This window comes from Pongo abelii, chromosome 3, assembly GCF_028885655.2.
Source record: "Pongo abelii isolate AG06213 chromosome 3, NHGRI_mPonAbe1-v2.0_pri, whole genome shotgun sequence".
NCBI lineage: Eukaryota > Metazoa > Chordata > Mammalia > Primates > Hominidae > Pongo > Pongo abelii.
The window spans coordinates 40,382,501-40,398,539 of NC_071988.2; the positions used below are offsets into that span (position 1 = coordinate 40,382,501).

Consider the following 16,039-nt stretch of genomic DNA (forward strand, 5'->3'; position numbering starts at 1 on the left):
CTGTTCATCAGTTGCAATCCTATCAGCTCAAAGCTCATTTTTTGATCTGAAAAGCATCAAGCATGTTGTCAAATATGGGGGCATGAGTTAGCAGTTCTTGCATACTTCCTCAGTAAATAAGAAGTTGCAGACTTCTATGATTAGATCCTATGTCTATGTCTTCTTCTAAATTGCAAACGCCTTGAGGAAAGTGACTATTCCATTCATTTTTTTTAAATAACAGCTTCATTGAGATATAATTTATATACTATATCTAGAAAACCCCGCAGACTCAGCCCAAAAGCTCTTTCAGCTGATAAACAACTTAAGCAAAGTTTCAGGATACAAAATCAGTGTACAAAAATCACTAGCATTCCTATCCACCAACAACAGCCAAGCAGGGAGCCAAATCAGAAAGGTAATCCCATTCACAATTGCCACAAAAAGAATAAAACACCTAGGAATACAGCTAACCAGGGAGGTGAAAGATCTCTACAATGAGAATTACAAAACACTGCTCAAAGAAATCAAAGAAGACACAAACAAATGGAAAAACTTCCCATGCTCATGGGTAGGAAGAATTAATATAATTAAAATGGGTACACTGTGCAAAGCAATTTACAGATTCAATACTATTCCTATCAAACTATTGACATTCTTCACAGAACTAAAGAAAATTATTTCAAAATTCATATGGAACCGAAAAAGAGTCCAATTAGCCAAGGCAATCCCAAGCAAAAAGAACAAAGCTGAAAGCCTCATGTTACCCAACTTCAAATTATACTACAGGGCTTCAGTACTCAAAACAGCATGGTACTGGCACAAAAACAGGAACACAGACCAATGGGACAGAATAGAGAGCCCAGAAATAAAGCCATACATCTATGACCATCTTATCTTCAACAAAGCTGACAAAAAACAGCAATGGGGAAAAGACTCTTTATTCAATAAATGGTGCTGAAATAACCGGCTAGCCATATGCAAAAGACTGAAGCTGGACCCTTTCCTTATACCGTATACAAAAATCAACTCAAGATGTATTAAAGACTTAAATGTACAACCCCAAACTATAAAAAGCCTGGAAGACAGCCTAAGCAATACCATCCTGGACAAAGGAATGGATAAAGATTTCATGACAAAGACACCAAAAGCGACCAAAACAAATTGACAAGTGGGATCTAATTAAACTTATGAGCTTCTGCACAGCAAAAGAAACTATCAACAAAGTAAACAGACAACCTACAGAATGGGAGAAACTATCTTCAAACTATGCATCTGACAAAGATCAAATATCCAGCACCTATTGAGGGAGGAAATTAAAGAAAGAAAAATAAAATTAAAAAGAGAAAAATAAGTTTTCTATATTAGGGTGACTCATCCCAAAGGCAGTAACAGGCAAAACCTGGACCCAGGTGAAGTCTCAATAATATTATCTAAGAAGCCAGAGCTCAAAGGAATGTGCTCTGGAGACTCTCCCAGCACTCACTCAACATAGGGAGAAGAAAACAAATTTTCGTTTCCCCTATGAGTAAACTTATGAGTTTACAGATTCCTGTTTTCTGGTAACTTGAGTATTCTGTTTTTATCTAAGCAGCACAGTGAAGATTATAAGACATGCCTGAGCAGGCCTGGGCTGCAGCCATCTAGGCGCCATAGCGAAGGTTAAGAGATAAGCCTGTGCAAGGCACTAGAGCAAGCCTCCATAACAGCCATCTGGACCGCACAGGAAGAGTCACACGTAATCCTGAGTTATGAACATGTCACAATTTAATTAATTGCCTTTGTTCTGCCTCTGTATCCTTGCTTTCATGCCATTACGATTTGCGCCACTGTAAACTTGTTTCAGGCTAGCTCACCCCCTTTCAGAAGTGTGTCTAAAGTTCAAGTGCTGTCTTTGTTCCTGGCCCAGTTTTTGGATGTTAATCCGCTGGGTCTGAGTGCACGCAATAAAAATCCTCATGTTTCACCGTGATCTCTCCGGTCCTCCTTCACTCCCACAACATTATAAGGAATTTAATTAAACAAATTTACAGGAGAAAAACAAACCCATTAAAAAGTGAGCAAAGGACATGAACAGACACTTCTGAAAAGAAGACATACATTTGGCCAACAAGCATATGAAAAAAAGCTCAATACCACTGATCATTAAAGAATATGCAAATCAAATCAGAATGGCTATTACTAAAAAGTCAAAAAATAACATGTTGGCGAGATTGCGGAGAAAAGGGAACACTTATACACTGTCAGTGGGAGTGTGAAATAGTTCAACTGTTGTGCAAAGCAGAGTGGCGATTTCTCAAAAAGTTAAAAGCAGAACTACCATTCGACCCAGTAATCCCATTACTGGGTATATACCCAGAGGAATATAAATCATTCTATCATAAACACACATGGACATGAAAGTTCACTGCAGCACTATTCACAACAGCAAAGACATGGAATGAACCTAAATGTCCATTAATGACAGACTGGATAAAGAAAATGTGGGACGGTCATGGTGGCTCGTGCCTGTAATCCTAGCACTTTGGGAGGCTGAGGTGGGTGGATCACCTCAGGTCAGGAGTTCGAGACCAGCCTGGCCAACATGGTGAAACCCTGTCTCCACTAAAAATACAAAAACTAGCTGGGTGTGGTGGCGGATGCCTATAATCCCAGATACTTGGGAGGCTGAGAGGCTGAGGCCAGAGAATCTCTTGAAGCTGGGATGGTGGGGGGTTGGGGTTGGGGGGCAGAGGTGGCACTGAGCCAAGATCGTGCCACTTCACTCCAGCCTGGGCAAAAGAGCGAGACTCCATCTCCAAAAAAAAAAGAAAGAAAGGAAAATGTGGTACATATATACCATGGAATACTATGCAGCCATAAAAAAGTAGAAGATAATGTCTTTTGTAGGAACATGGATGGAGCTGGAGATTATTATCCTTAGAAAACTAATGCAGGAACAGAAAACTAATGCAGTAACAGAAAACCAAGTAGCACGTTTTCTCTTATAAGTGGGAGCTAAATGATAAGAACTTACAGACACAAAGGAGGAGACAACAGACACTGGAGTGTGGAGTATGGGAGGAGGGAGAGGAGCAGAAAAGATAACTATTGGGTACTGAGCTTAATACCTAGGTGATGAAATAATCTGAACAACAAACCTCCGTGACATGTGTTTACCTATGTAACAAACCTTCACATGTACCCCCAAACCTAAAAGTTAAAAAATTTTTATATCATACACTTATATACCATATTTTAAAGTACACAATTCAGTGCTATTTAGTTAACTCACAGAGTTGTGCATCCATTAATACTATCTAATTCAAGAACATTTTTATCACCCAAAATGAAATCCTGTACCCATTAACAGTCACGCCCCATTCGTCCCTCCCTCCAACCCCTGCAAACACTAATCTACCTTGTTTTTGTGAACTTGGTGATGAAAGACATTTCATATAAACAGAATCATATAATGAGATCTTTTGTGACTGGCTTCTCTCATTTACTGTATCTTAAAGGTTCATCCATGTTGTAGCATGTATCAGTATTTCATTCCTTTTTATGGCTGGATAATATTTCATTTGGCTATACTACATTTTATTTGTTCATTGGTTAAAGGACATTTGGTTTGTTTTCAGTTTTTAGCTATTGTGAGTTAACATTCATACACAAGTTTTTTTTCTATGGATATGTAAAACTGACCCAATAGTCCTACAGATAGCTTTTTTTGATAAACATAGAAATTGACCCTTCTGGTCTTAAAAGAAATTTATATTTGTTTTATCTGAGATCCTTCCTCAGGAAATGACCTTCAGGTCTCTCCAAAAAAAAAAGTATCAAAGAACGGAAACTCACCAGATCATTGCATCCAGACAATGAGATGGGGGAACCCTCATTCATCCTAATTGCTTCCTTGCTCCTACCTAGATCCTGTTTTGTTACAGTTTGTTACATTTCTTCCCTACTATATAAACCCTTAGTTTTAGTTGGTCAGGGAGATGGATTTGAGACTGAGCTCCTATCTTCTCAGCTGCAGCACCCGATTAAAGCCTTCTTCCTTAGCAATACCCGCCCTCTCAGTGATGTGGCTTTCTGTGCAGTGAGCAGCAGGACCTAGACTGAATCCCTGGTGTTTCAGTAACACGTTTTCTACTGTCTTGGGTGTGTACTCAGGAGTGGAACTGCTGAGTACAGTAACTTGTTTTTGTATGTACACACACACACATTTTTATATTTTTATAAACATATCACATTACATATATATATATATATATTTAACATTTTCAGGAACTCCCAGACTGTAGTACAAAGCCACTGTACCATTTTCCATTCCCTCCAACAGTGTATAAGGGTTCTAAATTCTCCACATCCTTGTGAACACTTGTTATTGTCTCTTTTTTATTATAGCCATCCTAGTTGGTGTGAAATGGTATTTCACTGGGGCTATGCTTTTCATTTCCCTTTCATTTTCCAGAATTTCCAGTTCCTTTTATTATAAAGTCTAGCATATAAGAAGACTCAATAAATGTTTTTTGACTCCTTAATTCATTTCCTCATTCATTCATTAAATATTTACCAAGAGCCTACTATGTACCAAGGCCAAGAACACAGCAGTGAACAAAATAAGCAAAAGTGAATGAGGAATGAATAACCAAAATGCCAGTAACAATGAGGGTTAGTTTTTAGCATAAAGGTGGTTCTCTTGTATTCCTGGCAGGTGGATGGGGCCCCCAGTGATTCTGCCATCCCCTCCACGTCTATTCATCATGCTATTTTGAGTGTGATTTATGAAGCTCCAACATCAATTCAAGAGGATCGATTCCTATTCCAGAGGTGGGTATAAGTTCAGATTTAAGAGTGTGACAAGAGCTAATATTACTGCTGTCATTGCTCGCCTGCATGCATGATGGAGAAACATTTATTATAGCCTGGCATGTGTTTCCTCCTTTTCTGTTAAAAGCCTCGCAAATTTTCTTGGGGAATCAGCCTTCCCCTACACCCATTCAATCATTCAACAGATATTTTTTGTGCACTACTCCATGCCAGATATGCTTCTAAGTGCTGAGGATATGGCAGTGAACAAAACCGACGAAGTAAAGATACCTATGGAGCGCACACTCTAGGGATTGGGCCCATGTGTTTCGGGCAGAGATGACTGTACTCCTTATTTCAGGAGGCACACGGCCAAGGCACAGCCAATCACAATAGCAAATCCCCACGGCTCTAGTGGCTGGTTCAAGGAAAAGCGTATGACCCACATGAAGCCAACCATGAGACTTGCCAGAAGGATAAGAGTGGTGCTCTCTTTTCTCTTTTTCTTGAACTAGAAAATGTAAGCCTAGAGCTTCAAGAGGTCACCATGAGGAGATAACCTGCCCCAGCATGACTGTACCAAAGAAAGCGAAGCCAAGAGACAGAGAGAAAGTGTGCAAGCCCTAATGACTGAATCCCTAAAATAAGACATGCCTGAAATATGATACTGCTGGACTTCTCAGGTCGATAGATTTATGTGTTTATTCTGCCTAAGCCACTTGGAGCTAGGTTTTCTCTGTTTTGCAACTAAAAGAGCCCTCGTTAATACATAAAGTATTTTTTATGAAACCTAAGCAAAACCGGATAAGCCAGGATCACTTTAATTTCGTGACTTGCACAGCTTCTCTCGATCCCAGCCACAAAGGCCCCGGCACAGATACAACCAGGCCGACTGGCCCTGTAACTCAGACCACATCCTAATACAAACCTGTGCTGCATCCTGTAGTTAAACCTGGCTTTCCCCCTCCTCCTTTTCGCTTTTTTAAGACCTTTAGCCTTTTGTCAAAGAAAGAGTTTGTGAGTAATGAAAAGAACTTCTCTCTTCAATAACCTGCTGCTCTCCCTTTACTCCCGCGACATGCTTATGAAATTGGAAACTAACAAATGGGCCCAGGGTTGATAAATGGGCCAAAGGAAGTCCAATGTTTGCCCCATGCTTGAATGAAACTTCACATTTGCTTCATTTTTGTTTTTCTGCTATGCAATTTCATTTCCACTGAGGAGTTAATAGTGAAACTTCTACCCTGAGGAATGTCACCGTTTGAACTAGACCACAAAGTATTAAGGAAATGAAATAAACTCTGATTTTTCTTTTCCTTTTAGGAGGGAGAGGCTAAATAAAGCTGGCTTCCCGAAACTACTCATGAAAGGAAACCGTCAATGTGACAAAAATGATAAGAACTCTGTGAACAAAAGAGGCAAAAGTTATCAATAAGGCAGCTTGGGTCACCGGGCCAAGGAGATGGCAGGATTTGAACCTCAGAATATTCTAACTAGGCAAGCAATGTCACACTGCTGATGCAGAGTGTCAGATACAGCCAGATCTTACCCACTTGAGGGTTTCTTGTGTCCCATTAAACTCAAATGCCTGAGGACTCACTCTGTTCAATGTTTGAAGTGGAACTGAGATTCAAGACAGATGTATCACATACTTTTTAACAAACTCAATCTTAACGAGCTTGATTTAGACATTCCACAATATATACACATTTCAAAACAACATGTTGTATACAATAAACATACACATGTTTTTGTCGATTATAAAAAATAAGTAAGAAATGTTATTTTCTAAAAAAGAAAATCAGATTTGGCAGAAAATCAGATTACACAAACTCACAATGGCTGAAGGTGGCAGAGGGTCTTACGAGAACACCATGTTAGGGATGAGGAGAGAGGTTCAGGGAAGGCTTCCCACAAAAAGAAGAGCTGGCTGGGCGCAGTGGCTCATGCCTGTAATCCTAGCACTTTGGGAGGCTGAGGCAGGCGGATCACGAGGTCAGAAGATCAAGTCCATCCTGGTTAACACAGTGAAATCCTGTCTCTACTAAAAATACAAAAAATTAGCCAGGCATGGTGGCACACGCCTGTAGTCCCAGCTACTCGGGAGACTGAGGCAGGAGAATCACTTGAACCCGGGAGGCAAAGGTTGCAGTGAGCTGAGATCGCACCACTGCACTCCAGCCTGGGCAACAGAGCTAGACTCCATCTCAAAACAAAAAGAAGAGCTGAGCCGGATCTTGAAGGGTGGAAAGGAGCCCAGCAGTGGACAAGAAAGAAAAAGGCATTCCAGATGGGGGAAAGCTTGCCATTCCCAACATAACACCTGGCAGATGTGATGATCAGTTATTCAGGAAGCACAAGTAGAATGTATATATTCAAGTAAGAATTAAGACCTTTGGAGTAGTCAACTTTGGAAATTATATTCCAAGGACATTTTCTCTGTTCAATTTCTTTTTTACTTTAAGGGACAGGGTCTCACTATGTTGCCCAGGCTGGAGTGCATTCACAGGCACAGTCATCATGCACTACAGCCTCAAATTCCTGGGCTCAAGCGATCCTCCTGCCGCCTCAGATTCCCAAGTAGCTGGAGCTACAGGTATGCACCACCACACCTAGCTCTCTTCCCTGCTCAATTTCTAAGCTGTTTCCATTCTTTAATAAAGCCTCAGTGACTTTCAAAGATAATTTTTTTTTAATAGAGCTCTAGACTTACAGGGAAGCCTGATGATGATCCAGCTTGAGAATATTGGTTTAGGTGAAAAAAAAAGTAGGTGAGCTATAAAGAAATGTCACATATTTTCTTGAGTTACTACTGATAAGCTGGGCCCCAAATCCATTCTGAAAGCGAAAAAATGTTAAACAATAACAGGATCCTTAAAATAGGGTAATTAGTTGATATCATGGGCTAAGGCCTGCTCAGAAGGGACTCCTGAGCTGAATCCTGAAGGGTCAATAGGAATTTCAAAGGCAGACAATGGTATAAATTCTGGTATGTTTGGCAGGGCGTGGTGACTCACACCTATAATCCTAGCACTTTGAGAGGCTGAGGCAGGCAGATCACTTGAGGCCAGGGGTTCAAGACCAGCCTGGCCAACACGGTGAAACCCTGTCTCTACTAAAATTACAAAAATTAGCTGGGCATCATGGCACATGCCTGTAATCCCAGTTACTCAGGAGCCTGAGGCAGGAGCATCGCTTGAACCTGGGAGGCAAAGGTTGCAGTGAACCAAGATTGTGCCACTGTACTCCAGCCTGGGTGTCAGAGCAAGACTCTATCTCAAAAAAAATTTAAATAAATAAATAAATAAATAAATAAATTCTGGCATGTTTGTTTTTAAAAGATGTCCCAGTAGTCACAGTTCCCTAGAGTTAGAAAAAGGAGCTGAAGGCAAACTTTACCCCACTTATTAGTCAAGACCCTCTCTCACCAGTCACCATTTGAATTTTCAAGTGAAAAAATGGCTGGAATAGGATTTTCCACTGAACTAGGAATACCTCTTTCCCTGTAAAATGTGTTATATGTCATACCGATGCATGAGAGTAGTAGCTTTTATTTAAAAACCAGGCTAGATAACTGTTTCAGTATCTCTTACATAACCACCAAAGAATAAAGCTGTTTGAGCACCAGCATGAAGAATGAAAACATCAGCATAACAAAATATAGCAAGAACAGGAAATTTCTAGAAGTTATTTGATTAGTCCACCTTCACTTAGAGGAACACACATCATTTTATACACTTGCCAGCTTTATTTTATTGTTTTCATACTAGTGTACCTTGAAGATAAGACTATAATAATAATCTATTCATAACCTATCTCATAAAAATATGATTTTAAAAGTTAAAGGATCCCTAAAGAAATTATTCTCAACATTTAAAATCTATTTTCTAAAGAACATATGTATTTATCTTGATTTTTACAAAATTCATATATCTATTCAATATGTATTGACAAAATATGTATTGACAAAATCCATACCCCCCCCAAATCATCACACTATGATTAGATGGCTTCTAAAAACCAGCTCTAAGACGCTGATTTTCCTGTGTGAACTCAGGTTTGTCATAGTTTTTGGCTGTTTTTTATAAAAGAATATTTGTTGCCTCTCATATAACTCTACTGAGCTTGGTGTTTCTTATGTTTTATTTTAGTTCTTTGTTGAAATATAACATGAAAAATGTCATATAAAGGAGAAAACGGCTTGATTATATTTAATAATAAGTTTAGAATTTAGGGACATTAGTATCTATTTGCCAATGGTTTAAATCTACTTATTTAAAAACTCAGAACTTGCTGAGCAATATGTGCCCTAATAAATATGAAATCTATCCAGATCTATCTGTCACTTGAAGTCCTATATGATGTTTAATATGAAATGTTACTGCAATTGCTTTTTCCTTATTACGTAACTGTGAGGCTAGGGATTAAATCCCACACCACGTTGTGTGTAGACTAGCATCTATCATGAGACCAAAAAAGGGATGTACAATAAAATTAAGGTCGTTTTCCTAAGGCCTGAAATTAATCTGCTGATTAGACCCAAGGAGAATACATTCAGTGTTGGGGGCGGGGGGTGGGGGGGTTCTGTCTAAGCAAACTCTACAAGCTATTAATAAGATGCAGATTGAGAGACTCAACACCAACACCTACTCCTTTGTTCACATTTCAGTAGTACCCAGGCTGTAATGTACAATACTAGATCGTAAAATTTGACAGTTTTAAGCTCCTGTCACAGTCAACTAAAATATTTTTACATTATGATATAAGTATTCATGCAATTATTACACAAACATGGTTAAGTCCAACTAATTCTTCTACTTGATTTTAAAGATTCATTTTTCTATTACATTAGTGAAGAACAATGAAATTAAAAAACATGTTATTTTAGCAAATCATAAGTTTAACATTAAACATTATCTTTTTTTTTAAGTTTTAATATTCAACTGCTTCTCTGCATTGAAATATGAGAAAATGTATCTGACCTGGAAGTACTTCTGACATGGATCACCGGGCGTCAGCAATGGTGCAGGAAATACGTTATAATTTGAAATCTAAAAAAAAGGGATCATTTGAGAAATTAAAACTCCAAATAAAGCATAAAAGAAAGAAAAGCATAGCAGTGAAAATCTCTCCAAAAGCTGTTATATACACCAAACAAATTTTGGCAGATAATGTCCAAATTTTTGTTTGTTTATAGTTGGTCATACCACTTTTGATTGAAACTTGAATTCCTACTTAGCCACATTTCCTACAACCATTTATTGAGGATGTTTTTCATGGTAGGCCTAACCTACCTTTCTGTCTCAAGTTTCCAATGCTTTTTCTCATGACACACACACACACATACAATTCAGCACCACTAAAGAAAAAAAAATTGGTACATTTTGCCACGTAAAAATTAAAACCATCTGTTTAGAAAAAAAGTGACTATAAACACGATAAAAGCAAAAAACAGACTGAAGAAAAAATTACCACCACAGATGACATAAAAGGGTTAATTTCCTTTATATAGAAAGAGTCCCTTGAAACCATTAAGAAAAATATGATCAAGTCTGTAGGAGAATAAGAAAAGAAACAAGTCCCAAGAGAAACACAAATGTTGAATAAACATAAATCACTAGCTTCACTCAAAACTTAAGAAAATACCAATTTAAATAACAATGTCTAACTGGATTTCCTATATCAGACTGGAAAGATTAATAAGCCAGATAATACCACAATCTAAGGAACAGGACACTGGAAACAGGTAGTTTCAAACCTTGCTGGTGAGAATAAAAGCTGGCAAAATTCTTTGGAGAGCCATTTACAAATATCTGAGCAAGTTTTGAATGCATGGATCCCACTGCTCGGAAATTCCACTTCTGATAATTTATTTCACAGACAAGCTAATGTGGATTCTATTCTTCTGAAGTCAAAAGACCAGTAACCACCTAGATGTTCTTCAGTGCACAGCTGGTTCATTAGATGATAATACATCCATACAATGAAGTACCATGCTGCCCTTAGGAAAAATGAAGTGGATCTACAAGAGCCTATATAAAAGGGGTTGTTGGTTTTTTTTTTTTTTTTTTTTTGCAACGGAGTCTGGCTCTGTCACCCAGGCTGGAGGGCAACAGCACAATCTCGGTTCACTGCAACTTCCACCTCCCGGGTTGAAGCTATTCTCCTGCCTCAGCCTCCTGAGTAGTTGGGATTACAGGCACGCATCACCACACCTAGCTAATTTTTGTATTTTTAGTAGAAACGGGGTTTCACCATGTTGACCAGGTTGGTCTTGAACTCCTGACCTCAAGTGATCCGCCCACCTTGGCCTCCCAAAGTACTGGGATTACAGGCGTGAGTCACCACGCCTGGCCAAAAAGGGTTTTAAGATGCATCACCAAGAGGTGAATAATATGCATAGCAAAGCATGATCTAATTTGAGTAACATTTTTAAAAAGCGTACACATAAATACATGTGCACACACACCTAGGTGTATACTCACATGCAGCTGCATTTACATGGAAAATTTCTTAAAGGAATGGAAAGATCTAGAAACATTGCTAAGCTGCCAGTTTACCAAAATAATACATAATAAGGAAAACTGAAAATAGACCTTGTTTTCAATGAGTTGCTATCAGGAATGTCACTCAGAATGATAATATGTTATATTAAGTCAAATACAGATACTGTATGATTCTATTTATATGAATTACAAAAACAGGAAAAACAGATTGATATCAGGATGATTGGGGGTGGGGTAGGGAAGAAACAAGAGGGTGGCTTGTAGGACACTGGGAATGTCATGTTTTTTTAATCGAGATGCGGAAATTCATGAGGCTGTACTCTTACGTGCACATTTCTGTATGCATATTACACCTCGATGAAAAGTTAAAAGAAAAAAATCAAACGCTAGAGGTTTTCTAAAGCACAACTTAAATAGAAAAAGCTTTATATTTGCAAAAACTCTAAATTCTAATCTAACCTTTCCAAACTAGCAACCTTTAATGGGCATCACTTCCAACTTTATGATTCTGATAATGACCTGACAACCTGGTCTACTGAGCCAAGATACATTGTTAATTATATTTTCACAAACTGTGGGTAAGGCTCATTACTCTGGTGTAATTAAAAGGGTGGGTTTATTCTAAACTGTCCTGAAACAGCAAGTGATGCCTCCTCTTGTGCTCCTCTGTCTTTGCCCTGTAACTTTCTGCTCAGTTCCTTAAACATATTTCACAATTCCATTTTCCTTTTCTTACATTGTAGTTTTTGTCTTCAGTGCACCTTAAATGCTATGCAGAGAAAGAGATGAAGTAATAGATACTCAAGAAAATGAATACCAGTAGAGAGAAAGTCAAAAAAGGCATACTAGCGTGAGCATTCTGAAAAGGCTTGAACAAAAACTAAGAATCTGCATACAGTTGGCCCTCCGTATCCTCGGGTTCTACATCCATGGATTCAACCAAGTGAGGATCAGAAAGTTAGGCCTGTGATGGTTGCATCTGTACTGAATATGTACAGACTTTTTTTTCCTTGTCATTATTCCTTAAACAATACACTACAGCAAAACTATTTACATAGCATTTATATTGTATTAAGTATCATCAGTAATCTAGAGTTGATTTAAGGTATACGGAAGGGGCAGGTACAGCAGCTCGTGCACACTGGGAGACGGAGGTGGGAGGACCACCTGAGCCCAAGAGTTTGAGACCAGCCTGGGCAACACAGCGAGACCCTGTCTCTACAAAACATACTAAAATTAGTTGGGTGGGGTGGCACACACTTGTATCCCAGTTACTCAGGAGGCTGAGGTGGGAGGATCACTTGAGCCCAGGAGGTTAAGGCTTGCAGTGAGCTATGATTGCACCACTGCATTCCAGCCTGGACAACAGAGTGACACCCTATCTCTAAAAAAATATTAAAAAATAAAAAGTATACAGGAGAATGCTGCATAGATTCTATGCAAATACTACACCACTTTATTTAAGGGGCTTGAGCATCCCCAGATTTTGTTATCTGAAGGGAGTCTTGGAACCAATTCCCCTCAAATACCGAGGGATGACTGTCCTTAGTGTATATAATCCTTAAAATAAATATTCCTGTTTCCCTGACCAAACTCCAACTTCTATAAAGTTAAGAATTAGACATTCTGCTAATGACTTCATATTATAAATAGCTCTGAGTTATTATCTGAGCCATATTTACTCCATACCTGCCATGTGTCATGCATTATGCTAGGAGCAGGGGATACTTTAGTGAGTAAAAACACATTTACCCTCTTGTGGAACTTACAGCCTAGTTGTTGGGGAGATGGATATTAATCACAAAGTTACTCACATCATAAATAAGTTCTGGAGGAAAATAACTTAGGTATAAGAGAAAATGCAACAAAAAAACCACAGGCCAGACCGGAGAGTCAGGAAATGCTTGCCTGAGAAAGTCAAATTTAAGGTGCAATTTGAGGACCAACTAGGATTTAGGTAGATAAACATTTATTAAACACCTAGAATGTGCAAGGCATTTCCTGGCCCTGGGGATGAGGTACAAATATGCAGAACTTTTTCGCATAGGCACTTATATCCTTGATGAATGAATCTCATCTAATTAAAACAGTTTCTGAGAGGAACTTAGGGGCATGGACTAATTCTACATAAACAATAACCTGAGAAGATATCAAAGCAGCACTTGGAAAATAGGAAAACACTATACAAATGATGGCTTTTAAGAACAATATACAGCTGTGCTGTCCAATACAGTCCCTATCTACTAGTACCTAGAAGCTATTGAATACTTAAAAGGTAGCGCAACCGACAACTGAATTTATTTAACTACAATTAATTTAAATACAGATTTATAAGTTGATATTTGACTCTTATTGGAAAACATTTAAGTAGGTTTGGAACTTCCTAGGTAGGTGAGTCTGCTTCCTCAACTCTAAATTTTATGAAATTTAAATACAGATCAAGTATTTCCAATGAATATTGCATCCAAATTGATTGCTGTGAGTGTAAAACGCACGCTGATTGTGAATACTTGGTGTGGAAAAAATGTAAAATGTCTAATAATTTTTAAATATTGATTGCATGTTGAAACGATAATATTTTGGTTATATTAGGTTAAATAAAACATGTTAAAAATAATTTCACCTTTTTAAAAAACGTGGTACTAGAAAATTTTAAATTACTTAATGTGGCTTGCATTCTATTTCTACTGGCGAAGCCCTGATCTAGAGAATGTAGACAAATTCAAAACTTTACCCTAGGCCGGGTGCGATGGCTCATGCCTGTAACCCCAGTACTTTGGGAGGCTGAGGCGGGTAGATTACAAGGTTAAGAGTTCAAGACCAGCCTGGCCAACATGTGAAACCCCATCTCTACAAAAAATACAAAAATTAGCCAGTGTGCTGCACGCGCCTGTAATTCCAGCTGCTCAGGAGGCTGAGGCAGGAGAATTGCTTGAACCCGGGAGGCAGAGGTTGCAGTGAGCCGAGATCGCACCACTGCACTCAAGCCTGGGTGACAGAGCAGGACTCCGTCTAAAAAAAAAAACCAAAAAAACAAAAAAACTTTACCCTAATCAAAATATTATGTACTTTTCCATAAAAGCAAAGACTGGTGGAAATGCTACCTCAGCTGTAATGCTAGAGATTTTGTCAGCATTGACAGGAGAGTCCTTGTTTCCATAAAAATGACATGCTGAGTTTAGAGTTGTTGGGGACAAATGGCAGGCCACTACAAGTTCTGCACTGAGAATACAGTTGTGATTTTGCAGCAAAGCATAAAGCTACTTAAGTGAAACAGTCTAGCAACAATAGTTTCCTTCTAGCAGTGTTTCCACGTGTCCCGTTAATGAAAATTCTTAATGCTGATATGCCTTATGATGATGCTACTAGGGATCAATAAATATCCAACAGGACCAGAGAGAGCTTGCAACCCCAAATCACAAAAGCACCATTAAGCAAACAGATAGATAAATAAATAAATAAATAAATAAATAAATAAAATGCCCTCTTGTCATTTGATTCAGTAAAAGATGCTATGTACCTTTAAATAATTCTAAAGAGGAATGAAAGATTTAAATAAAAATCAGACAAACAATTCCATTTTACCTATGTTCCCCAAATACTGCCAAACAAGCCTGACCAATTCCTCCTTCTCAATGTGCCTAGCTCTTTGTCCAACCCATTTTTAAAACAGTTCTGCACAGTCCCATACTCCTCCCCTGACAGCCAGTCTAACTCCTCCCCATACGTTGTCCCGGATCTATCGCAGATCTACAATGCCAGATAAACACTGCTCTGGTCACAATCACCACCTTATCTAAAATCTCCAGAATTAAGTTCTTTCAACCACTGACAATCTAAGGCCCAACTGATTCTAGAATCTCTCATTTATCCTCTTTACCTTCAAATAGCTACTTCCCTAGAAACTCAATGCAATAGTATAAAACCCAATACTCCCTTTCTATAACAAATAGCTTATAATAACCCCTTTATTATCCTAAAGTGATATTCACAGATAATATAACCTATCTGAACACATAAATTCCAGAAAAGGGGGAAAAAAAGGAGGGAAACATTTCAGTAAGCAAATTCTCAGGTATGACTATTCCAGCAGTCATAATAAACAGGTATCAGATGCTCACCTATGTGTAGAACCATTGTTAGTGCAATAGCTATAAATGCAAACTGAAAGAGGTATGTGTTGTACTGACAACTCAGACATGATTTGCACTGCTGCCAATAATATAACATCAATTGCAAAATGCTGAACAACTCTTTGGAATATTCCAAAAAATATTAAATACACTTGTCTTTAAATGAGAAGGAGTTTTCATTTCTGGAATACATAGTGCATATTAAAACCATGTTTAGAATTTCCAGGGTCAGACAATTATACAAAAATGTTATTTAACTACACGAATATTTGCTAGGGTATTTAAAAGCTTTGCAGAATAAGACAATCTTTGTTGTACAGGGTAGTCCTAAGGATTGCAAGACATTTATCATCCCTGGTCTCCAACCGAAAAATTCAAGTAGTGGACCCCTTCCACACTCACCTAGTGGGAGTTCTAGCCACCCCCAAACCCCAACTTTGAAAATTATGACCTTGGCCCAGAGTTATCTCTTCCCTTTAACTCATTTGATACTTAAATCCTGTATGATCTTGAACCAATACTTAATGTCTGGAAGCCTATTCAACTGTCTTGTTGGACTGTAAATTGTGGTTACCATCAATCTGACAGTTACTATGACAACAGAATGGGGTATCACAGGCTGCTTGT

General features: G+C 38.4%; 1 protein-coding gene across 21 annotated transcripts in view; it reads right to left on the reverse strand.

Moving 5' to 3' along the window:
* APBB2 (amyloid beta precursor protein binding family B member 2) overlaps positions 1–16,039 on the reverse strand; it is a 398,765-nt gene that overhangs the window by 209,659 nt on the left and 173,067 nt on the right. For 7 of the 21 annotated variants that reach the window (NM_001133964.2, XM_024245652.3, XM_063723215.1 and 4 more), the window contains 1 exon segment: positions 9,756–9,824. The exons of the other annotated variants lie outside the window; for them this stretch is intronic. In NM_001133964.2, the coding sequence (NP_001127436.2) occupies positions 9,756–9,774 (19 nt within the window). In that variant the 5' untranslated portion in view covers positions 9,775–9,824. 21 annotated transcript variants of the gene reach the window in all.